This window comes from Hemitrygon akajei, chromosome 31, assembly GCF_048418815.1.
Source record: "Hemitrygon akajei chromosome 31, sHemAka1.3, whole genome shotgun sequence".
NCBI classification, from domain to species: Eukaryota; Metazoa; Chordata; class Chondrichthyes; order Myliobatiformes; family Dasyatidae; genus Hemitrygon; species Hemitrygon akajei.
In genome coordinates this window covers 18,773,651-18,799,434 of record NC_133154.1, presented here as the reverse complement: position 1 = coordinate 18,799,434, position 25,784 = coordinate 18,773,651, and the positions used below count along the sequence as shown (strand labels likewise).

Here is a 25,784-nt window from a genome sequence, read left to right as displayed (position 1 = left end):
TCTAAATGGACATTGAACCCATGAACAGTACCTCACTACTTTTTTTAAAATTTCTGTTTTGTACTACTTACCTTAATTTAACTATTTAATATACGTATATACATACGTATATATTTACTGTAATTCAGTTTTTCTCTACATTTATCATGTATTGCATTGTACTGCTGCTGCAAAGTTAACAAATTTCATGATATATGCTGGTGACATTAAACCTGATTCTGATCAGAATTGATTATTATTGCTTAAGGCCTTCAGACCTCCCAAGTACCAAGGAACTAAATCAGTGGAGAGAACTGAATGAAGAAGAGATCATCAGTAAAGAAAACAAGTAATGGAGGCAGAAACTGGAAGATAAATCCCAGATGTGTGAAACCCATCAATTGATCTTGCAATGAATGCAAACACACCGAACAAGGTAGTGCTGGTGATATATGGTGAAGTTTTGTTGGCAGCTCACAAAACTATTAGATATTCTACTAGATACTATTCTTGTGAACTACGATCACTGCAATCCACACTTGTAATTTCTCTTCAAGAAATCTACTTCTGTACTGTCTAAACGAGCTAACAATTTTATGATCTCCTGAAGGTTTCAGCGAACTTGACTCTCAGAAATGTAGGTACGGCATCTTGAAGATGAAGGTCGACCACCATTGGGGTAGCCATCGTTGGGGCAGACTTCAAGCCAAATTAAGGGTCAAGGCCCAAGAGCAGAAAAAAAAATGGTGTTCAGTCCCATTCTTCTGCACCAATCAAAGCTTCAAGCCAGATTAAAGCATCAAGGCCCCAGAATGGAAATTGAACCAGCGTTCAGTCCCATTACTCCATACTAGCCAAGTATGGGAACAGTTGTTGTCCTACAGCCATTGAGCTCCTGAACATGTTTCACTTGCCTCAACATTGAACCGACTCCACAGCCTGTAGACTAGTTTTCCCTGTCCTATGCATTATCTGTTTACTTTTTTAAATTATTTGCATAATTTGTCATCTTTTGCACGTTGGATGTTTATTTGTCTTTGTGGAGTGTGGTTTTTCCTGAATTCTGTTGTGTTTCTTTATTCTGTGGCTGCACGCAAGGAGATAAATCTCAAGGTTGTATATGGTATACATACTTTGATAATACATTTACTTTGAACTTTCATTCAATCTTCAAAGATCTTTATACAGGTTGAAACAAACAGACATCCCACCACAAGATAGCAATACATCCACGTTAACAAGATAGTAGCAAGTGGTAAGTATCGGTGGCTCAATTATACAGTTGGCAGAGCTGCTGCTTCGCAACTTCAGCCACCTGAGTTCATTCTGGACGCTTGGTTCTGTCTGTGTGGATTTTGCATGTTCTTATGATTCCTCAGGTTGCTTACCTTTCCTTCCACAACCCAAAGACACATGTAGATCTGTCTTTGTTGCAAAGTTTGCAGATGATACGAAGATAGGTGGAGGGGCAGGTAGTTTTGAGAAGATAGAGAGGCTACAGAAGGACTTATTAGGAGAATGGGCAAAGAGGTGGCAGACGGAATACAGCATCAGGAAATGCATGGTCTTGCACTTTGGTAGATGAAACGGTTGACTATTTTCTAAATAGAGAGAAAATACAAAAACCTGAGGTACAGAGGGATTTGGAAATCCTTATGCAGGATTTCCTGAAGGTTCATTTGCAGATTGAGTCTGTGGTGAGGAAGGTAAATGTGATGTTAGTGTTCATTTCAAGAGAACTAGAATATAAAAGCAAGGATGTAATGTTGAGAGTTTATAAAGCACTGGTGAGGTCTCAAATTGTGAGCAGTTTTGGGCCTCTTAGAAAGGATGTGCTGAAACTGGAGAGGATTCAAAGGAGGTTCACAAAAATAATTCCAGGATTAAACGGCTTGTCACATGAAGAGCATTCGATAGCTCCAGGCCTGTATTCACTGGAATTCAGAAGAATGAGGGGTGACTTAATTGAAACCCATCGAATGGTGAAAGGCCTTGAGAGAGTAGATGTGGAGAGGATGTTCAAAACCAGAGTACACAGCCTCAGAATAGAGGGGTGTCCTTTTAGAAAGGAGATGAAGAGGAATTTCTTTGAGACAGAGAGTAGTGAATCTGTGGAATCCCTTGCCAAAGGCAGCTGTGGAGGTCAAGTCTTTATGTATATTTAAGGCAGAGGTTGATAGATTCTTGATTGGTCAGGGCATGAAGGGATACGGGGAGAAGGAAGGAGATTGGGGCTGAGAGGAAAAATGGATTAGACGTGATGAAATGGGGGAGAAGACTTGATGGGTCAAATGGCCTAATTATGCTCCTATATCTTGTGGTCTTATGTTCTTATAACTTCAAAATTATGGTTAAGCCAACTACCTCTATAAATTTCTCTGTGCAATGAGCAGGCAGTGTGTGATTTGTAGATGCAAATTGAAATGCTTGTATTACATCATATTTCTCCTTGTGTCTTAGTAAAATATCTTAAGGCAGTAAAAAGTCAGGATCCAAATACAAGGTAGAAGGAAATAAGAAAATTACCTATCATGTATCAACAGGATCTATAACGACAACAGAAGCAACCATGGAATGCTAAAAGCTAATAAAACAAAGGATACAAGGTATTCTCTGTATCAATGAAAATCACCTTTCCTCCACAGTATCCATTGGGTCCAGGAAGCTGAGCAGTCACTACAATGGAAGAAATCTAAAATTATTTATCAAGGATAAATCAACTGATACAGTGCTGTACTTCTATCCACCTGTATACCAACCTTCCCCCAAGATAGTCTATAAAACTCTCTTTCAATATTTTTATTAGTTTCTGCACAGAGGAATACAGAGTACAAGATATATATTATAAATCAAAAAAAAGTACCAAGTACATTGTATTAAAAATAGAGTTACAATCACAAAACCCTGTATTCATAAAAATTAAATAGTAATATTGAAATATAATAATTTTGTTATACAGAAAAAAAATCTAAACCCACTACCAAAGTCAGAGCTGTTAGGAAAAGCAAGAAAAAAGGGGAAAAATCCCTTATCATGTAATAAAATATATATTAGCCACCATCTGTACTTTTACAACAAATCAAAGGTTTTGAAATCTCGATTCTCCCAAAAAAACTTGTCTGTTGATTACTTCCATCTCCACAAAAGAATCTAACTTTCCAATTACTGCAGGTAAAATGCTATCTTTTTAATTCCCAACAGCTTGCTTTGTTAAACTTTTAAGTATATAATTTGTACTGTTAAGTATGAATCACAACAAAGACTCAGATGTTCTAGTTCACATCTTGCAATTGTTGTAAATTCTTTTAATGTGTTGGCACTAAGCCATTAGTGTGTTTTAAATGAGTGCTTACCACAGAAAGTGTGTGACAGCTGTGTCTTTCCAGTTCTAAATTCTACAAATAAGGACAGAAATTAGTGACTTAAAAATAACGCAATACCCTGAAGATCTGAAAATGCTTTAATGTTAATGAATTACTTCTGAAGTGTAGTCTTGTATACAAATAACACAGCACATTAAGATACAACTATGAGAAATAAATTAAATGATGTTTCAGTGCCTTTGGATCCAGGATCAAAGTTGATCAGAACATCAGCAGTGTAATCCTTTAAATAGTGGCAAGTGGTAAGTATTGGTGGCTCAATGGCACAGCTGGTAGAGCTGCTCCCTTGCAGCTTCAGCCACTTGGATTCATTCTGGCTGCATGGTCCCGTCTGTGTGGACTTCGCAAGTTCTCCTTATGACTCGGGGTGCTCCATGTTCCTTCCATGACCCAAAGACTTGTGGGTTGTTAGATTAATTGTCCACCATAAGTTGCTCCTAGTGTGTAAGTGAGTACTAGAATTTATATGTTTCTTGTTATAGACAAAAGCCAAAATCAAAAATGCTCAAATGCTGATTAAATTGCTTTAGATGAAACAAATTCTATGGGAGATAAACCATCTATTGTAAAGAAACCCTCAAAGAGCACCTCTATAAACTGAAAAGTATTGGAAACATTCAGCATTCTCTTTCTTGACCTGGTGGGCATATCTCATATCCTCACTATTAACAACAAATTGTGCAGACAAGAGAGGATAATGTGCTTGTAATTTTCTCCTTTAACCCAGTTGGATTCATCCTATTAAAGTTATTCCCTTTGTTCTACCTAAATCATCTAATCCCTCCCTCACCTTCTCTAGTACTGAAATATAAACAAGTTTTTCTCCCTTTCCTGGTTCCTTCCAGAACCTGAAACATTTGTTTGAGACACAAGAGACTGCAGTTGCTGGAATCTGCAGCAACAATGTGCTGAAAGAACTCAGTGAGTCAGGCAGCATCTGTGGAAGGAAAAGGACTATTGCTGTTTCAGGTTGAAAGCTACTTCAGGATTGGGAGTGGACAGGCAAGATAGCCAGCATAGAGAGGAGAAAAGAATGGCAAAAAAGGTTTCAGGCACAATTTGTGGAATGAGGAGGTGTGTAAGATGACGGACAGATCGTGCCAGGTAGAAAGACTATGGCAGGTGAATAATAGATGAGGGCAGATAAAGGGAGTGAGGAAAAAAAAGTTGTAGTATTTTGATTTTATTTACTTATTCATTTATATTAACTAATTATTGTTTCTCTATGCACTCACCACCAAACGCCTCTGTAATTGCCATGCTTTCAATTCCTCCACCCAGCAATTTACTGCAAAACAATATGAATATTAATGATGCACAAAATCTCATTCATTTTCTTGCAAAAGGTGCACCACTCATCAGGTATGTTGACATGAATGTAGCAGATAACAATAGTACAGATGCACCCCGCTCAACAAATCCATGCCAACAATGGTGCCCACCCAACTGATATGAATTTCCTTTTTTACTCCATATCCCTCCAAGTACCTATCCATGTGCTTCTAAACGATGATATTGAATCTGTCTCAACCACTTCCTATGGAATGAAGCAGAAGGAAATGTTACCCCTTCGGTCTTTTTAAAATACTTCCACTCTAAGCCTAAACCTATGTCCTTGTTTTAAACTCATCTACCCTGTGAATAAAACTGATACCATCCACCTTATCTATGTCCCTCATTATCTTAAACATCTCTAAAAGCTTGCCCCTTATTTTCCTGTGTTCCAAGGAATAACTTCTTAGCCTGGCCAACCTCTCCCTATGACTCAGGCCTTCTAGTCCTAGCAACATCCTTATAGATCTTCTCTGCACTCCTTTAAATTTAACCATCTAATAGAGTGACCAAAATTGTACACAGTTCTCCAAGCATGGGTTTACCAATTACTTATACAGCAGCAACATAATGTCCCAACTGCTGTCCTCAGTGTCCTGCCTGAAAAGGCCAGTATTTTTTTATATGTGAAAAATATCTTTTTTTTAACCAAACTCTCTACCTGTGACACTTTTCAATGAGCTATGCACATACTCCTAGGATCTCTGTTCCATATACCTTCTTAGTGTCCTATCCTTAATAGTATAAGGCCTTATACTTTGACTTTCCAAAATGCATCACTTCAACCAGTGGTTACAACAGGCAAATGTTTTCAAAGTGAATGAGACATGTGCATCCCATGAATGTATCTCTTTCGTTGCTTTGTAGCTTCTACAGTAACTACAAGAAACATATGCCTAGAAATGTAACTGCACGTTTCTTTTCAGCATAAAGCAAATAAAATTTATTTTATCAGCATTGGAGACATGTGTTCTGAAGGAGGAAAGGTATTATCAGCAAGTACAAGGGATCCCGGTTATCAAAGGATGGATAAAACAAAAGGAAGTATACAGCAGGTGTAAGGAACTGAAAGGAGGCGAGGTTTTTCGGGTGTACAGAAAGTGAAGTGGGGTACTTAAAATAGAAATTAGGAGGGAAAAATGAGTGTGAAATATCTCTAGAGGACAAGACTAAGGGAAATCCCAAAACGTTTTCTAAGTTACTTTGGCCAGGAGGAGAAAGCAGGGACTAAACTGGTAATCTGTGTGTGGAGACACAGGACACAGGTGAAGTCAAAGAGGAATACTGTTAATTTGTATTCATTAAGCACAACGTATTGTAGTTAGAGAATTCAGGGATGGAGGGGACAATGAAATGCTAAAACATTAAAAAGGAACAGGTATTAAGTGTCTTAGCAGGCTAAAAGCTGCTAAATCCATTGGGACTAAGGTGATGCATCCTAGACTGCTACTGAAGGTAAGGTAAGAGATTGTAGAGACCCTGGACAAACTTAGAAGGCACTGGATCAAGAACTACTAAATGGGATTATTATAAATGGTCAGCATAGACATAAAGGACCAAACATGTCATTTTTGTTCTGTATGATTCTAAAATCAAAAATGTGCATATGTTCTGACTTTGCTTCCATAAATAAATATTATTCTCACTCTAATTCTTGGCTGCCAGTAGTAATGTGAAACACTGTTTTCCTCTTCTCACTGTACTCAAATGCAGTGAGAAACCCTGGCTCCTGCAACACATAAACAAGATTTGTTCACAAGTAAATCACTCAAAGTTTTTCAGAAATATCACTCTGCTTGAATAAATTGAACAAATATTGAATAACTATCAGAAAGAATTCACAAAAATTGCATTGGCAGTAGCCAAAAAAGCTATTGCAGTTACTTGGAAATCAGATTCATACTTAAGTATAGATCGTTGGAAGAACGAAATCTTTAGCTGTATTCCACTTGAAAAAATTACTTATAATTTAAGAGATAAATATGAAACATTTCTGAAAATTTGGCGCCCTTATTTACAAAAGATAGGACTAAATATATAGGTGCTCCGAAGATAAAATTACTGGTTATTTGGGGAAATAAATAAATATATATACTAAAGCTATTATGAACTCCATGGAGCATGTGGGGATCTTCCGATATCCAGGCATTCTTTCTTTCTTTCTTTTTTTCTTCTTTTTCTTTCTTTCTTTCTATAGGGATATGTTAGGGGGGAGGGGTTAAGGGGAGGGGGGAAGGGTTGATCAGTTTTTTTCTTTCCTTCTGTAATCATTGAAAACTCAATAAAAATTTTTTTTTAAAAGAAGAACTATCACTATGGGCAATAACAAGAAAATATCATATTATGAGCAGAAACAGAAATATAATAGTCTGCAGATTACATAAACACAAGATATTCCGCAGATGCCAGAAATCCAAAGCAATATATAAAATGCTAGAGGAACTCAGCAGGTCGGACAGCATCTATAGAATTGAATAAACAATCTTTGTTTTGTCCCAAGATCCTTCTTCAGGACTGGAAAAGAAGGGGGAAGGTGCCAGAGAGAAAAAAAAACAATGGGGAAGGGGAAGGTGATAGGTGGAGCCAGGTGGGTAGGAAATGTAAAGGGCTGGAGAGGAAGGAATCTGTTAGGAGATGAAAGTGGACCAGAGGAGAAAGGAATTCAGGGGAGGTGATAGACATGTGAGAAGAGTTAAGAGATCAGAGCGGGGAATAGGGGAAGAGGAGAGGGGGAGGGATTTCTTTTACCATAAGGAGAAATCGATACTAATACCATCAGTTTGGAGACTACTCAAGTGGAATATAAGGTATTGCTCCTTAACCCTGAGGGTGGCAGCTTGCATTTATGTGATATACCATTATAATGTTATTAATTAGTCATCTGAGTGCAACTATCTCAGCTTCAGGACATTGAGTAGAAGGGCCACAAGATCTAAATGACATTCAGGCTTTAGTTGCTAATAGCACATTACCTTTTTAATCATACAAATACAAAGTAATATTCATCTCCAACAAAATTTAAAGTACTGCCCTGTGGCACTCAATGCATTGCTGAATTCAACCACCTATAGATCTGCCATCATCCCTGGCCATGTATCTTACTTGGACATGCCACATTATTACTCCGGCAACATAAACAAGTGCAAGGTCAGACACCAAGGTACTCAATTTCATTACAGAATTCATCACATCAAAGTACACTTCTGATCAAAGTATGTATAATTTATATACCTTGAGATTTGTTTGCTTACAGGCAGCCACAAAGAAGAAACCAATTTTAAAAATTGCCCAAGCCTCGATTACAGTTCAGCATATTAGCAGGACAAAAGCGTGGTGAAACTTGCGACTCTGACAGCCACCAAAGAGAAGAATGAACACCGCAAGAGAGCAAGTGAAATCAGCCAGACTCTCGCGTCCGTATTCAGGCTTTCAGGTCTATATGAGTCAGCATTTAAATTGTCTAAGCACCAGGTAGTGCCTCGCTCTAGGATCCACGCCCCAGCTCAGCAGCACAGCTCAACGCCTTTCTTGATCTCACCAAATCGGCTCTGAGGGAGGGACAGCAGGGGACATAGTGCAGAGAGGGAGAGGATGATAAGTGGTTGGAATGTCAGCGGGAAAGCATTTTGGAATCAGCGACTATACTCTGTGAGTTTTAAGGTATGGAAAATGATAAGGATGGTCTGGGAATTAAAGTCCAGAAATGAAGAAAAGCCGATTTTAATATTGTAAGATATAATCTGGCAAATGTAGAGCTGGAGCAGCTATTTCCAGATCTCACAAGTGGGGTCATTTGAAGCAAACAGATGAGTTCAGGGCCACTGTGTTCCCACCAGAGTGAAATGCAAGAACAGAAAGGCCAAGGGACTCTGGATATCAAGGGATAATTAGAAATGGATAAAAATATGGAGCACATGGCTGTACAGAGAACTGAAAATGAAAGAAGCCCTTCAAGAGTAAAGATATAAAGCGGATACTATGAAGAAATTATGGGGGAGAGCATATGAGAAGGAGACAGGAAAGGGAGAATGAGACCAGGTGGGGGAAAGGTCAAAGGAGGAAATTGGGAGGAGTGAGGGGGTAGGGAATGGTTATGGAAGGGATGTACAAGAATGGAAAGTGGGCAAAAGAAGGAGGAGTACATGAGGGAGAGAGAGGGGAGGGGGAGAGGTAGAGGATGAGAAGAAAGGAGAAGGCACATGAGACAATGACATTCTTACAAACTTTGACCATTATGGTTAAGGTTAATAAACACTTCATAGCGTTTATTCCATGTACTTTAAGTTTCACTCCTGTCACTGACTTTAAGGATAATACCTTCCCCTAGCTACTTATCTACTGAAATGGATTATTAAATAGTTTGTAATAAAATAATAAATAATAGAATTAGAAGTGGGTGAGCAATAGAGTCATAACAACAAGATGGGAACCAGACAAGAGTTTCATATGTGTCCTGCACCAGATGAAATTGCTGCCAGGTATTTAATCATTGTAATTCCAAAGCCCAGTAAATCAAAATGAAGACTGTAGATGCTGGTAACCTGAAAAAGAAATGCTGAAAATACTCAGCCGATCAGGCAATAGTTATAAGAACGAGAAAATCTGCAGATGCTGGAATTCCAAGCAACACACACAAAATGATGCAGTAACTCAGCAGGTCAGGCAACATCTATAGAAAAGAATATCGAATATGAAGGGTCTGGGCCTGAAACGTTGACTGTTTATTCTTTTCCATAGATGCCACCTACCTGCCTGGTTTCTCCAGCAATTTTGTGTGTACTGCAGGCAGTAGCTATTCTGGTTTTATTGCAGATTTCCAGCAACTACAATTTTACCTGGACAATATGACTGTGAGTCAACAGTGAACAGGGGCCAAGAGATTTGCCCTGAGAGTTCTGATCCCCATTTTATAAAATAAATAACTGGATAGGTATCATTCTTCTGGGAAAATAAAACAGAAAAAATGATCTGATGTTATGACTATTGAAATATGGAAAAGATATTCTACTTATAGAAGATAATCACTAATAACTCCAACTAAGAAGATAGAATGTCAAGGTGAAACATTCAAATACATTTAAAAGGATCAACATGAAGGAGGAAGAAACAGAATTCAATGGGGAAGTGCGGAAGGAAGCTCCACCCTTCCTCATTGAGAAATATTGGTATAGTATGAATTAGGTCCATTTTTGGTCAAAAGACATTTGAGTTCTCTAATAATTGGGTGTAACAGGGTAAGTATGTTTGCATTCTTACAATGAGTTTGTTGGCTGCTTCCTTGATTTTATCAACCTTAGCTTCAGAAAGACCCTTAATGTTGCACAACGCCCTTCGTGTTGTCATCTGAATTCCTTTCACTGTACAGATTCCAACTGTTTTCATTTTCTTAATGTCAGCAACATTCTGTAAACAAACACCAAAAAAACCCAATCATTAAGTGCAGAAACAAAGAATTATTTTGTTTAAAATATGCACATAAACTGAAAGTAAAGGATTAGGTCCATTAATGTTTTGGTTTCATGGGCTTTCATCAAAATGGAACTGAAGTGAAACTCTTCAGCCAGAAATAGTTCTTTCTGTCTGCATCAGAACTGGACATTTCTGCCTTTCAATTTTTCTTATTCTATTCATATAGTCTAGCTTATGACTATGTCTCACATTCTCACTAATAACACAATACAAAACAAAATATGCTTATAACTGCTAAGCTAATTAATAACATTAAATGATTTGGACTAACCATATCATAGTTATATTTGCATTCTTCTTTCCACCATGGATCTTACTGAATACTAAATTGTTTTTCTTTTACTCATTTCTGACAAAGCACTCTAAACCATTAACTGCTTCTCTCTCCACAGAAGCTCCCTGACCTTATGAATGTTTCTAGCATTTTCTGTTTTTAATTCAGATTTCCAGCGCTCATCTTAACCCTAAGATATAACTGATATATTTGAAGATTCCTAACTTTCGGTAGAATACCACTTACTGGATTTGCTCACACTAGATCTCAAGAGTGGTATGTCAAAGATGTCAGACGTGCTGGAAATACAAGAGTTGAAAAACAAAACCTAGTCTTGAAAATGGGATCATTGTTATCATAATAAAGGAATAAATTTACTGATCTTTCATGTCTGCTACTTAGATAAGTCCTTAGTGATACAGTTCAGAAAACTTCTAAATAGTCATATTCTTGGAAAAAGTCTTTCAATCTTCGGTAGCAAAACACTTCAGATGTGCATCATAAACCATGATTGTGACATGAACAGCACTTCAAAATGAAGCAACAATTAATTTGAACAATACTCAGTTTAGAGTATTGCATTCAATGCTCACAATGCAGTTTCTTCTATATTGGAGAAACCAAATGCAAATTGAGTGACTATCTATGTAAAGCACTGTTGCAGGGGTGATCCTGAGTTTCCAATTGGTACTTTAATACTCCATCACACTCTCACTCTGACCTAATGGCGGATTCCCACACCAACCCAATGAGACTCAAAATAAACTTGAGGAACAGGACCACATTTTCCATGTGGGGGAACCTTTGGAATTCAATATTAAATTCACCAATTTCAGCTGATTTGTTTCCTCTGCATCAGAATGGTCAATCCTTCTACAATATCTTTGTATCATTTTAATTAATTTCTCTCCATTGGCATAGCCCTATGTGCTGTGCATTTTTGCATCTCTCACGTGTTTCACAGCCTTTACGTCTTTTTATTTGATTTTTTACCTCTCTATTTGCCCTCACTAAAAAATCTACCAAATGGCTTCATCACCAGTTTGTCACAACAAACCTAGCCTCAACCGTAAGGTTATTTCCTCTGTCCTAGCCTCAACCGTAAGGTTATTTCCTCTGTCCTAGCCATCTCTCCCTGCTATTTCTGCAACTTAAAAGAAACTTGTTTTCTTTCATCGTTGTGATGAAGGGTCTTCAACCTGAAACTTTTCTCTTTCCATAACTGCCAACTGCCCAACTGAACATTTTCTGTTTTGCTTCAGGTTTGCATCTTCTGCAGTTACTTTATTTTCATAAACTATGATTCAATGTACGGTCAAATCCACCAACAAATTTATTTGCAACCAAAAGTGAAGATCTAAGATTAAAGCTTAGATAGTCACAGTTTACAGTACTTACAATGCCATGTTTCTGTAAGAGATCAATGTCCTGGAAGAAGGATTCCTGAAGGAACAAAATTTAAATCACATTAGTTCATACCTTTCATCAAATAATACCAAGTTATTACCATAGACCAAAAGATATAGGAGCAGAAGTAGGCCACTCAGCCCATTGAGAAAGGGTCTTTAATTATTACCTCAAACTTAGTGCCTGTATATGTGGTGTATGACAATGACTCTACTAATTAAGCAGGAGGTAAACAGGACAAAGACCTGCAAGAGCTGGTCTGCATCAGAATTAGCTGTATTGTGGGGCTATAGTCATCTGGGAATCAAGGAGAATAAATTACATGGGGAAAACAGGACATCATCAAATCAATAGTTGAGAATGTTTGAGATAGGAGTTGGCAAATTGAGGGACTGCAATAATTAGCAAGGGTTTGGGTTGGCAGGTCTGGGGGTCTGAGCAATAGCCAAGGCTTGAGTGCAGGGATCAATGAATCATTCAAATGAGTCCTCTTGGCTTATCAATGCTAACTGTGATGCCAAGGGAGGTATCAGAGCAATGCTGAGTCATGATATGGAGACAGCTGATAGTAATACAAAAACAGTTCTATTTGAAATTATGAATGGCAGGGTAGAGAAAACACAGGTGGATGTAGTCTACAGACCCCCAAAATGTGATATCTCAAAAGGACACAAAAATAAATGGCAAAATATCTAGGCATCTTTAAAGAGAACTGCATTCAGCATGAGAAATTTTAATCTACATATTAATTGGATGAACCCAACTGGAAAGAATATCACAGAAGAATAATTAGAGGAGGGCGACAGACTTTGCTTTTTAGTACATAAGGTATTGAACCTTCCGGGAACAGGTTATTTTGGATTTGGTCATGACTAATGAGGAAGGATTAATAAGAGATCTTATGGCTAAATATCCCCAATATGATAGGATTCCAGATACATTTTGAGTACAAACATTACAGGAAGAAACAAGTGTCTTCAACTTCAAAAAGAGCAAATATAATGCTGTAAAGCTGGAGTTATCTAAGATGGTTTAGCAAATAAACTGAGAGACAAATCAATGGAGGAACAGTGCCTGATACCTAAACAGGATACTCAGCAGGAATTTATCCCAATTAGAAAGAGGGATTCCGTGAGAAAGATGAACAATCTGTAATTACCAGAGGAGGTAAAGGATAACATTAAATTGAAAACTAGGGCATACAAAATGCTAAAGGCTGGTGGTGGGCCAGAGGACAGAGAAGTTTCTAGGGCTCAGCAGTGAAAGACTAAAAAATTTATAAAGAAGATTGATTTTAAAATAAAAATTAAATGTAATAGCAAGACAAACAGTAAGAATTTCTGTGGATATATAAAAATGAAGAAAGTGGCTACTAGACCACTAGAAAATGAGGTTAGTGAATCAATAATAGAAACAAAGATATGGCAGATATATTATATCAATTTATTTCCTCAGGCTTCATTGAGTAATAGAACAATACAGGATGGAAACTGGCTCTTCAACCCAACATGTCCACGCCAACCATGGTGCCCACCGAGCTAGACCCACTTGCCCATGCTTGCCAGTGTAACGTTAAATCCCTCCTATCCATCTGTGTAACAGAATGTTATTTAACTGTTGTTATTTTAACTACTTCAACCACTTCCTCTGGCAGGCTCATTCCCTCGGAGTGAAAAAGATCCCCCCTAAGATCCCTTTTAAATTTGTATTCCTCATCTTAAACCTAAGCCCTCTAGTTTTTGTTTTCCATTTCTAACAAAAAAGACTATGCCCATTCACCCTTTTTATACAACTCATGATTTTAAGCAACTCTATAGGATCAGCCCTCAATCTCATATGCTCCAGGGAATAAAGTTCTAGCTTGCCCAACTTCTCCATAACTCAGGCCCTTGAGTCCTAACAGCAAGCATTCCTATAAAACTCATAAATCATATCTGTGCTCTTTCTGGTTTAATGATGCCTTCCCTTTAGCAGGAAGACCAAAACTGTACACAATATTCCAAATGTAATCTCACCAATGTCTTATACAATTGCATTATAACATGCTAACTCCTATACTCAATGTCTTGACTTATGAAGGACAGTGAGCCAAATGGCTTCTTCTCAATCTGGTCTATCTGTGATGCGACATTGAGCAAACTTTGTACTTGTACCTCTAGGTCTCACTGTTTCACAACACACACAGGATCTGACCAATGACTGTATAAGTCGTTGGAAACCAATCGACTGCATCCTTGGGATCTATTGGTTGAAACTTTTCAAACTATTTAAATTCTGAGAGGGTACTAGAAATTTGGAAAACATTCATTGTGATCTCCTTATTTTAAAAAAATGGCAAGAAGACAAGAGCTGTGAAACTATAGGCCAGTTAGTTTAATATCCTATTTTCTTGAGTTTTTCTTTAAATTTCATTTCCTTATATCCCCCTATGGTTTTTGTTTCTTCATTCAACCCTTGATATACCTTGAATCCAAGATTCCTTCAACATGTTGTCCTTACTTTTCACTGTTACAGGAATGTTTATTCCTGTCTAAAGATGCTGCCTGATATACTCAGTTCCTTCAGCATTTTGTGAGTGTGGCTCTATCTTAGTTTCCTCACAGTTATTAGATATAAATGGCTGTCCCAGTCTGATTTTGTCAGGTCCTTTGTTTTTTGGTGCTGAAATTGGCCTTCCCATTTTAGGACCTTAATTTTTGATTCACCTTTGCATCTTTACAGATATAGTCACTATTTCCAAAAGACTCTCCCACTAAACACTATAACCACTTACCTTGCAACATTCTCTTAGACCAAATCCAATATTTCCCCTGCTCTTGTTAGATTATCCACGTACTTACTGGGTGCAGTTTAAAAATTCTAATCGTCTTCCACATCAAGGTAATCCAGTTAATACTGGGAAGCAGGAATCGCCTACTACCCTTTTTCTCTTGCATCTCTGTATACCTTCAGTTCCTTCTATTTCCTACTGATTGCTAGGAAACCTGTGATATACCAGAAAAGCAATCGCCCCTTTTTCCTCAAAGCTCTACCCACGTGGGCTCACTTAAACAGGCTTCTTTGAGAGTCTCCCTCATTAGTGAAGCCATGGATTCATTATCAATATTGCAATCATCTCTCAATTATGTCTCAGCGGTAGCAACAATATTAAAATTTCCTGCGCTCATCAATGCTCTTAAGTTCATCTCCCTTACTAGTCAGACTCTTTGCATTAATATAAATTAGGAATTCAATCTTGCATTCCTCTCATATGCCTTATTACTCCTATGTCTGCTCTGCCCACTGGATTGACTTAGTTTTCCTTCTATATTTGACCATAAGTACATGCTCAACACTCAACAACTGTACATTTACTCCAGAATCCACGGAGCCAATGAAGAGGAGAAGGAATATTTTATGCTGTCCTTGTGTTGTGTGAGGGCATGGCTTATTTCCCAGTCAAAAGCTGCTTCCGCCACGTTGGTCATTGATTGGTCCATTTAAAAACTGCAGCTGTTTTTTCTTATTGGCTAGTTTGCGTGTTATGGCACCAATTTCCAGTTCCCGGCATCTTGGGTGGGGGTATAAAATAGCACATGCGGAAGGCATGGTCCTTCGCTCTCTCCTCTATCACCAGGGCATGCTTCATAGAACCATTGGGAAAGTAACCTCTGCATGCACTTTTAGTTAAATACCTGTTTGATGAGTACTTAGTTTTGTAGTTTGTGTAATTAGGGAGACTTGAATGTTTAGTCAAACTTTTTACTATTTGTAAATAAGCGATTAATAAGCTTATTTGTAGTCAGTGTTTACTGTCTCACTCACCAAACCCATGAACCTGCTTCCACATTAAAGCTACAAGACCCATCATCACGTTGAACAGCTTAACTCTTCAAAATAAGGAGGATAAATATGGCAGGAATTTGCAAACATATCATTGTTACTGCACACACTGAGGTACTATGACATTGGACAAACTTACCAAGAAGCAGGAGAAGAAATGAGAGTCTATTGCAGCAATGATTTTCCAATGGATGAGTAATAGTTAATCATTCTTAAAAGGCCAATAACAATGGTAAAAAAACTAAATTGGCCTCTTGCACCAACCTAATAATTGGAAATTGGGACTGAGCACCATTTGGTTTAGGCACCACCTCTATAAATGGGTTTGTCTTCATACAATTGATGCCTGAAAACCATGTAGAATTAGCAATTCAATGTGAAACATTTATAGATAACAGCTCGGCCTTTTTTCTAATTATATCCTCTAATTTACCATCCTTGTTAACCTGGAGGTAGCGGGGTGGAGATACTTCTCTACCAAAGGAGGTGTAAGGGGCTCCTTCCCTCCACTAGCCTGTCACCCTTGGGCAAGGTGTAGCACTTGTTTAGCATCCACCCCCCACCAAGCAGAGTCAAGTGAAGCCATGGGAGCAGGAGGTGGATGGTCATATGAGGAGCTGGTACATATCACAAGTCCTGGTTATGCAACCACTGATGCCAGTGTTACGAATGTGCCACAACTCTGAGGGGCCGAAGGGTACAAAGTCGCCCCCTCCTTTTTGAGAATCGCAAGATCGCTATTAATTCGGGTCTGGGACTCAGGAAATGAGAGAGAATCCACAAGGTTTTGGAATGTGTCCTGGCCTCAGCGAGACAAAGCCACGGATAATGGCCATTGTCTCTTGGAGACGGAATTGTGTATTGAGTACTGTACTGTTCATTGACGCCCTCAGGGGATGACCAGAGTGGGCTGGTTGAGGGATTGCATCATCCTAACCTGATTGACATCTGAGACCCCGTGAGTAAGGATAAAAGAGGGTCTGGGGAACAATCCCTTTAGACGCACCAGGAGAAACGCTGGAAAGCCAGTGACAGCGTTTTATAGCGAACGCTGGTGAGGGCCCGTGTGCGTCCTCCCTTGCCAGGGTAGCGGGCTCATCACGGAAGAACGGCTTAGCTAAAGGAGAGGCCACAAGTGAACAGCCACACCAACGGGACTCCTGACGGATCGAAATCATAAAAAGGAAAGCCGGCAAGTTTCTAAAAATCTCTCTCTCTCCAACCAAAAGGCTGCAGCCTGAATGAACTGAGTGACTTTTATATTTCCATCGGACAATACATTATCCCCTAGACAACGATAGAGCTTATTTCTTATTGATTATTATTATACCCGCACTTTTAGATTTAGTATTGACGACGTATATTATCTGTATGGTTGCATTGATATTATTTTTGTGTATTTTTACTAATAAATACTGTTAAAAATAGTACCATCAGACTTCAACGGACCTCTCTATCTTTGCTGGTAAGTGACCCAGTTACGGGGTTCGTAATACCAGGCAGACAATCTCTGAAGTGTATTGACAATGGCTGGGGTCACCCGTCTTGTAAAGACACTGCCCAGAAGAAGACAATAGCAAACCATTTCTGGTGAAAAACTTGCCAAGATCAATCACGGTGATGGAAGGACCATGATCATCCACGTCATACAACACAACACATAACGAACGAGCGAACAACGTTAACCTGGTGCAATACATGGCAAGAAACCCCACTTCCTAGATGCAGTATCACTTGAATAGTTGATTTCTGAATTGACTTCATATGATTTGGGTGTTAAATTCTGAATTCACTTCACATGACTTGAATGTTTCAGATTCTATTTCTAATATTACTATACCTCTTCATCCTGGAAACCAATGTCCTCTTCCACCACCTGATCCTCCACGGCTTTCATGGTTACAAACAGCAACGTACAGTTATTTCAAAGAATCAGTTGTGCATCTAGAATTACAGAAGACAAAAGTAACTGAAAGCAGAGAAAGAAAGTCATCGACATAGCCCCTTTTCTGAGTGCAGGTCTTACAGAGTTGTTACTAGTGTAATGGAGCAATGAAATAGTGATAAATAATGGTGCGAAGTGCCTGCCATCTTGTGGACTTTACACAGCATTGTCATTGCAATAGACTGGGAATAATAAAACCAAACAAGGAAACACTTGGTAAGCAGAACATGGAAAATTAATAACCTGTATACAACACATTTTCACTTTTGTCATATATTGATCCATTGTATGATGTTTGATCATGTTGTACATTTGGTTATCTGCCAGAAGTAAACTTCAGCTGCACAGGAACAGTAAGAACAGGAATTGCTAGGGATGGTGTATAGGTCAGGCAGTATCTGTAGAGTGGTACAGAATTAACATATCAAGTCCATGACCCTTCCTCAAACCTGGAAAAGTGAAAAAGAAAATCAGCAAGTACTCTCTCACTCACAGTCCACAATAGAGACCGATATCAGAATCAGGTTTATCATCACTCATATATGTTATGAAATTTGTTTTGTTTCTGTGGCTAGCACTACAGTGCAATACATAAAATTACAATAATACTGTGCAAAAATATTTTATATATATATTCAAAACCCCGATTCTGATATGGGTCTCTATTGTAGACTGAAAGTGGGAGGGAAAATCATGGTTGGGAAAAAGGGAAAGGGAGAGGGGAGGGAGCAGAAAGCACCAGAGAGACATTCTGTAATGATCAATAAATCAATTGCTTGGAATCAAAAGACATTTCCTGGTGTCTCAGTGCAGGGTGTGTCTGTACCCATCCCACCCAGCACTCCTCTGCCATATCAAGTCCATGACCTAAAAAGTGAAAAAGAAAGCCAGCACAGTACCGTACTAAGTTACAGAAATTGGGAAAGGTGCAGAGAAAGCCGGGAATATCATCGATAGGATGGAAATCAAGGTTATTCAATTGATGAAACTGCTCTTTATGCCATTTAGGAAGGGGAAATGACTGTTTGCTCTTCACAGTTATCTGTTTGGAAAAGAGTAAATAGAAGAAAATGAATAAAAGTAGAAGAGAAAAAAACATGCTGGAACCATGTAGTATAGAATACAATGTTTCTGGGAATGCAAAACAATTGAAAATCCATTGTTAGGTAGCATCCATGAATTCAGAAAAACTGAATTTAATATATACAGGTGGATGACCTTACGGAACAGGCCAGATCTGATGCAAACAAGAAAAGTTGGTTATGTGAAATTATTAAATATTGAATTTTTAAAGTTCAAAGGAAAACTTATTATCAGAGTATATACATACATGTTACCACATACAACCTTGAGATTCATTTGTAATGTGGCTGAATAGAAAATGAGATACTGTTTGCTGAGCTTATGCTGAGCTAAGGGTTGCCATTGATATCCCCATTTTTCTATCAGTTAACCGTTTGGTAATCTGTACCTGTGCATTTCTACTAATTCTCTGTCAGCAATGGTATCATTTTGCTATGAAACTGATAACTTCAGCAGCTGGATGAACCACCTCTGTTGGTGAAGGTTACATCCTGTTGTGCTCTAACCCTGTTGACAAATACCCTGTGTTAGGTTGCATTGAAAACCTTCTCTCAATGTAAAAGGCTTCAAGGAACCCACAGATGTAAACCACAAGTGAATATCAACAAAAGCACACTGGGTGAAATATAATTTGAAATAAAACACTGGTGCATGAAATGGGTTGAGTTTTGAAGATGGTTTTGTTTAAAGAGACCAAATACTCACAGGTTACTGAAAGCCATCATGAGGTGTGCATGAAATGGAGGAAAGGTGAAGATAGATTGGGGAATCACACAGTGGCATTAAGTGGAGGAGGTAGGTTTAGGAGAGGGGAGGTTCAAAGTAAGCACAGTAAATTGTATTATCAAAGGACGTCTGTCACCATATAAATCCCAAAATTCATTTTCTTGCAGGCAGGCTCTATAAATTCAACAACTAAAACAGAATCAATGAAACACAGCACCAAAAGGGCAAACAAACACGATGGCTGATTAAGTAACCTGTGAGTACATGGTCTATTTGAACAAAACCACTTCGAAAACTGTCCGCCCTGTTACATGCACCAGTGTCTTATTTCAACTTATATTTTGCCCAGTGTTTTTGTCGATATTCACGTAGTTGGCTTCTATCTCCTCAAAAGTTTTTGCGGGCTCCTTGAAGCCTTTCAGCTGAGCGGAGGTGGGTCTAGTACAGCTAAGCCTTTACGTTTAAAGGTTTTCAATGCAATCTGATATTGGGGATTTGTCAGCAGGGTTATGGCACCACAGGGTGAAACTTTATATCATGAGTTGCACACCCGGCTACTTAAGTTACCAGTTTCATGACAAAATTATAACATAGGTAACAGAGAATTAGTAGTTATGCACAGGTAAATAACAACTGGTTAACTTTTAGAAAAGATGGGATATAAAGGGATCCTCACAGGTCGATTGGCTGTGACTAATAGGGCACTGCAAGGATAGGGCTTGGACTCCAAAAACCGACAATCTACATTGGGGGGGGGGGGGTAAATGTCATACACTGTAGTCTGCTGATGATGCAAAACTGGATGTGGCAGTAAATAGGGAGGAGAATGTAAGGACGCATTAAGTAGACCAGCTGGGTAAGAGGACGAAGACTCAATAGATGGAAAATGTGGAAAAAGAGGACGCCATCCACTTCAATGCACGAAACGTATTTCCCACAACCCTAATTCCTCCACTCCCTTCTCAGTTCTCACTCTCCTCATCTTCCCGTCCTTTATTTTCACCACCCTCATAACCTTCACGCTCCATCCCTACCCCTTTTTCTACTGAGGTAGTCACCTCAGTTTCCCCCTGCCCCCATCATTACCTTATCCTCCACTCCCCACACCTCAATTCTAACCACTGCCTCCTCAACCTCTCTTCCTCCACTCCCCCGTCCTTTCGGTTCCCTCTCTATCTCACCAACACGGATGGCGTCGTGCGGCGGCGGGGAAACGACGCCTCAGCTGGCGGCGCGGGCGCGCTCATTGGTCGGTCCACTCACGTGATTCCGAGGCTGAGGCGGGCGGCGCGCTCATTGGGCGGTTCCGTCACGCGGCCTCGCGGCGGCTGCGGGCGCCAGAGCCGGTGTGGCTTGTCACGTGCTGCGAGGTGTGTGAGGACCTGCTGCGGATTTATTTCATCCGTTTTACTCATGTTTTAAACTGACGGCAGGGTTTGGTCGGTGTTAGGGCGCGGGTCGGGATGCCCTGAAGAATGGGAAAGCGCCAGGATAAAATCTTGCCTCACCAGCCGAGATTGCTGTCAGTTTCGATGGACAAAGCTGGCAGATCAGTTGCTATCACATCTGCAAAATCCACACCTATCGTTTCTTAAAGAGTCGTTTGACTTCATCCATCCCGATTCCTAAATTTCAGAAGCCGCACGTTGGCACCAATAACGCTTAGCAGCAATCGGGTTCGATCACCCTCCTTCGAAAGGTATTGCATATTTTCAAAGTAACCTACCCTTCATAGTTTAGATTCGCTGGTGAGTTTAGATGTTGATTTTCAAGTCTTTAGAGATTCTCTGGAATGATATTTAGAATGCAGCAAATGTCTATTAAGTGGTCAGTGACTGAATATCGTTAGTGCCCAAAGTTCAAAGTAAATTTTATTATCAACGTACGTATGTGTCAACATATACAACCCAAAGGTACTGTACATTTTCCTGTGGGCACACTTAACAAATCTATAGAATAGTAGCTATAACAGAATCAATGAACAGCAGTCCCCCCCCCACCCCCAAACTAGGCTAGAGCAGAAGACATCAAACTCTGCAAATGCAAAAAGAAGAAACGGTAATGGATGCTGCTTTCCTGCAAGTGTTTCATGTAGGTGTGCTCAATGATTGGGAGAGATTTACCAATGATAAACTGGGCCGTATCTACTACTTTTTGTAGGATTTCCCGCTCAAGGGCATTGGCATTTCCATATCAGGCTGTGATACAGTTAATATACTCTCCACTACTTATCTATAAGAGTTTGTCAAAGTTTTAGATGTCATGTCTAATCTCCACAAGCTCTTAAGGAAGTACTGCTGGGTGCAGGACAGATCCTCTGAAATGATAACACCAAGGAATTTAAAGTTTCTGATCCCCTCCACCTTTGGTCCCCGATGAGGTCTGGCTTAAGGAACTCCAGTATCCTTCTGAAATCTATAATCAGTTCCTTGGTCTTGCGGAGTAAGAGGTTGTTGTTGTGACACCACTCAGCTAGACTTTCGATCTCCCTCCTATCATCTGAGCTGTGCCAAGTTATAGATATGAAGTGCAGTTAATACAACTATTATTAAACTTACAGCTTCCTTCGTGTGCTAGCCTAGGTAACAACTATTCTGATAAAAGTCAACAACTGAAACATTAACTCTTCCTCCATAGATGCTGCCTGGTCTGCTCTGCGCGTTTCCTGTGCTTCCCGGTTTCATTTCTGTTTTCTGGTGTTTGGTTTTGTTCTGGATTTTCAACAAGCATTTTGTAAAATTAATCACACACACGAGTCAATTTGGACTTCTTTCTCAAGAGATCTATATCTGAATCCTGAGGACCAACTTAAAATAATTTTTAAAGGAACAAAGCTCTATGAAGAGCTTGGAAGTTCCAACAGTCTCATAATCACAATGGGTGTGCATTCTTCAGTGTTGTCAAGGTCATCTTAGAGTCATACAACATGGAAGCAGGCCCTTTGCTCCAACTCATTGATGCTGATCATTATGCCCTTTATGTTAGTTCCATTTGTCCCATATAAACCCCACCTATCTGTGTGTTTATCAAGAAGCATTTTGAATGTTATTGTACCCTCCTTAACCAGTTTTTCTGACAGTTTATTCCGTATGCACGCCATCATCTGCATGAAGAAGTTGCCCCTCAGATCCCTTTTAAATCTTTCACCTCTCACCCTTCTCTGGAGAAAGAAAGACTGTGCATTCACTGTATCACTGCCTGTCATGATTTTGTACACCTCTATAAGATCCCTCAATCTCCTGTCCTTCAAAGAATAACTTCCTAGCCTGCCCTATAACTGAGGCCCTCTAGTCCTGGCAGCATTCTTGTAAACTTCTTCATCCTTTCCAGTTTAATGATGTCTTTCTTACAAAAGGGTGACCAGAACTGTATAAAATGCTCAAAATATTTGTTCATAGCAACTGAATGTCACTAGTAATGCAAGCACCTTTTGTCCATTTTTAATTGCCACTGAATTGACAAGGCATTGGGTATCTGTGGCCCAAGTACCCACCCAATGAGAGCTCAAAAAGAATGGAGAGATGGTCAGTGCTAGGTGGAACACTTTGAAATATAGGAAACTGCAGATCTTGGAATATGGAGCAACACAAAAAGCTGGATGAACTCATGATAGGATGCAAAACTGGGCTGAGAAGTGGCAGATGGAGTTCAACCCAGATAAATGTGAGGTGGTTCATTTTGGTAGGTCAAATAGTATGGTAGAATATGGTAATATGGTATGTAGTGTCTGTGCCCCTAATTTATTCCCATTTGCCTAGGGTGAACTGCCATCGCCCCGCCAACAGTACAATACTTCGGTGTGAATATGGTATAATGCACACCCCCCCAGTATACGCTCTCAACACAAATTTCAAACAATACACCAAAGGCGAGTAAATAATTTGTGCACATATTTTAATACATTGGAGCTCACACCTCCATTAACAACGACCTTCAGAGCCTTTGGCCACCGTCTGAACCGCTGTCCGCTCCCCACACGTCCATCCTCCTCGCTTGTCTCCCGAGAAAAAAAGACCACAAACTCCTGTTTAGCTCACACATACAAGATAGCATAACAATTCTCCATTGGTTAGTTTCCCCCTTATCTGCAGTTAACACTCCAGCTACAGAAACCCATTACAGCATTAAGTAACATTACAGAGAAGCCAATGTGTTAGCCTTAACAGTTAACACCACAGTTAATGGTACTGAGAGCCCTACAAATATTAATGGTAAGACTCTTGGCAGTGTGGAGGATCAGAGGGATTGTGGGATCCAAGTCCATAGGACACTCAAAGCAGCTGTGCAGGTTGACTCTGTGGTTAAGAAGCCGTACAGTGCATTGGCCTTCATGAATCGTGGGATTGAGTTTAGGAGCCGAGAGGTAATGTTGCAGCTATATATACCCTGGTCAGGCCCCACTTGGAGCACTGTGCTCAGTTCTGGTTGCCTCACTACAGGAAGGATGTGGAAACCATAGAAAGGGTGCAGAGAAGATTTACAAGGATGTTGCCTGGATTGGGGAGCATGCCTTATGAGAACAGGTTGAGTGAACTTGGCCTTTTCTCCCTGGAGTGACAGAGGATGAGCGGTGACCTGAGAGAGGTGTATAAGATCATGTGGATTGTCAGAAGCTTTTCCCCTGTGCTTGAAAGTAGGTACAGAGGAGATGTCGGGGTAAATTGTTTTTTTTTTTAAAAACGCAGAGAGTGGTGAGTGCGTCGAATGGGCTACTGGCGACGGTGGTGGAGGCAGATACGATAGGGTCTTTTAAGACTCCTGGACAGGTATGTGGAGCTTAGAAAAATAGAGGGCTATGAGTAACCCTAGGTAATTTCTACAGTAAAGACATGTTTGGCACAGATTTGTGGGCCGAAGGGCTGGTATTGTGCTGTAGGTTTTTTTTCTATGTTTCTATATGGTGATATACACATACTTTGGTAATAAATTTACTTTGAAATTCAGCAAACTCTGAGAATGACACCAGAGTGTTGAAGGAGGATAAGTGAAGGTGTTTAAGGTGAGATATGGGAGAAACATGGTAAATGAAGAGGCAGGGATTTATTATCTTTACCAATGGACATATCACCAGGCCCAGATGAAATATATCCTAGGATGTTGAAAATGTAGGAGAAAATAGCAAAGTTTCTAAGTACATTGACTGCTGGATTAGATAAGAAGATTGTTAATATACAATTTTTGGAAAGAAAATTATATATCAAATACTCACCATTTTAAGCAGTGGTTGGTATGATATTGCAATTCATTCAATAGGGAGTGCACAAATATTTAATTTAACTAGAATAGTCTGGCCTAGCTGACTATTAGTAACACTCAAAATGCTGGAGGAACTCAGCAGGTCAGGCAACATCCATGGAGAGGAATAAACAGTCAATGCTTTGGGCTGAGACCCCTCATCAGGATGGGAAGCAAAAGGGGAAGAAGAGAGAATAAGGTGAGGGGAGGGGGAGGGGTACAATCTGGCAGGTGATAGGTGAAGGGAGGAACTTGAGTTGCCCCAGTATTTTGAGTGTTACTTTGGATTTCCAGTATCTGTGGTATTTCTTGTATTTATGACTAGTTGACTGTTACAATGGCAAACTGGTGTGATTCTGTAATGCCAACTGTTTTAAAAACTCCTATTAGCTCATATTAATGAGACCTAGGTCACTTGCTGTCACTATTTCATAGCAAAGGCCAGACAGCGGCAGCCATCTACCCAACCACCACAGATAGGAAAAATGCACACAGCTAGAATTACTTTCAGTCTGTGGTAAAACTAAGATTTGAAACGGGCTTTCATGCCTGTAAAATAGTTCCAACAACTTGGGAAAGTTTATTTGGATAATTACACACCACTACCACCAAAAGCCTGCTACCAATTTCTTAGCTTTAAACATTGAGAAGTGTATCACAACCTTTTCAATGCATTTGAAGCTTTATTTTTCAGCAGTGCAAACAATAAAACATCAGTAAATTAAGAGAAAAGGATTAAAAAAATAACTTTCAAAATTCTTTGAGTGGTGTAGAAAATGTTTGCATTGATCAAGTAGTTACATCATGATGGAACTGAGTTTATAATACATACAAGGTGTATTTGATTTTTTTTTACAATAGAACACGAAATCCAGAATGAAACAAATACTGTTAGTTTTGCATTTCACTTGAATTGTATATATTATCAGGAATCAAAGCATTATTTTATCACATTACATTAAATCCATGTTGCAATAAAATCAAACAGTAATATTAGGCATATTGGGAGAGAAATGCAATGTTTAGCTCCTGTATTGTAGTTTTAATATTCATTTTGGCTAAAACCTACTGCCTTGCACAGCATGGATGACTCTTGCTTCTTCAACTATTGCATTTTTTTAAAAAAAGC

At 39.3% G+C, this 25,784-nt stretch overlaps 1 protein-coding gene across 3 annotated transcripts in view; it reads right to left on the bottom strand.

Moving 5' to 3' along the window:
• The window catches only part of dmc1 (DNA meiotic recombinase 1), a 52,975-nt gene extending 32,325 nt beyond the window's left edge, over window positions 1-20,650 (bottom strand). For all 3 annotated transcript variants that reach the window (XM_073033344.1, XM_073033345.1, XM_073033346.1), the window contains exons 1-8: window positions 20,602-20,650; window positions 17,507-17,610; window positions 11,836-11,880; window positions 9,951-10,097; window positions 6,341-6,423; window positions 4,598-4,650; window positions 3,333-3,374; window positions 2,583-2,655 (exon numbers count right to left, since the gene is read on the bottom strand). In XM_073033344.1, the coding sequence (XP_072889445.1) occupies window positions 2,583-2,655; window positions 3,333-3,374; window positions 4,598-4,650; window positions 6,341-6,423; window positions 9,951-10,097; window positions 11,836-11,880; window positions 17,507-17,563 (500 nt within the window). In that variant the 5' untranslated portion in view covers window positions 17,564-17,610; window positions 20,602-20,650. The remainder of the gene's footprint in view (window positions 1-2,582; window positions 2,656-3,332; window positions 3,375-4,597; window positions 4,651-6,340; window positions 6,424-9,950; window positions 10,098-11,835; window positions 11,881-17,506; window positions 17,611-20,601) is intronic.
• Between the last annotated feature and the right edge of the window lie 5,134 nt (window positions 20,651-25,784).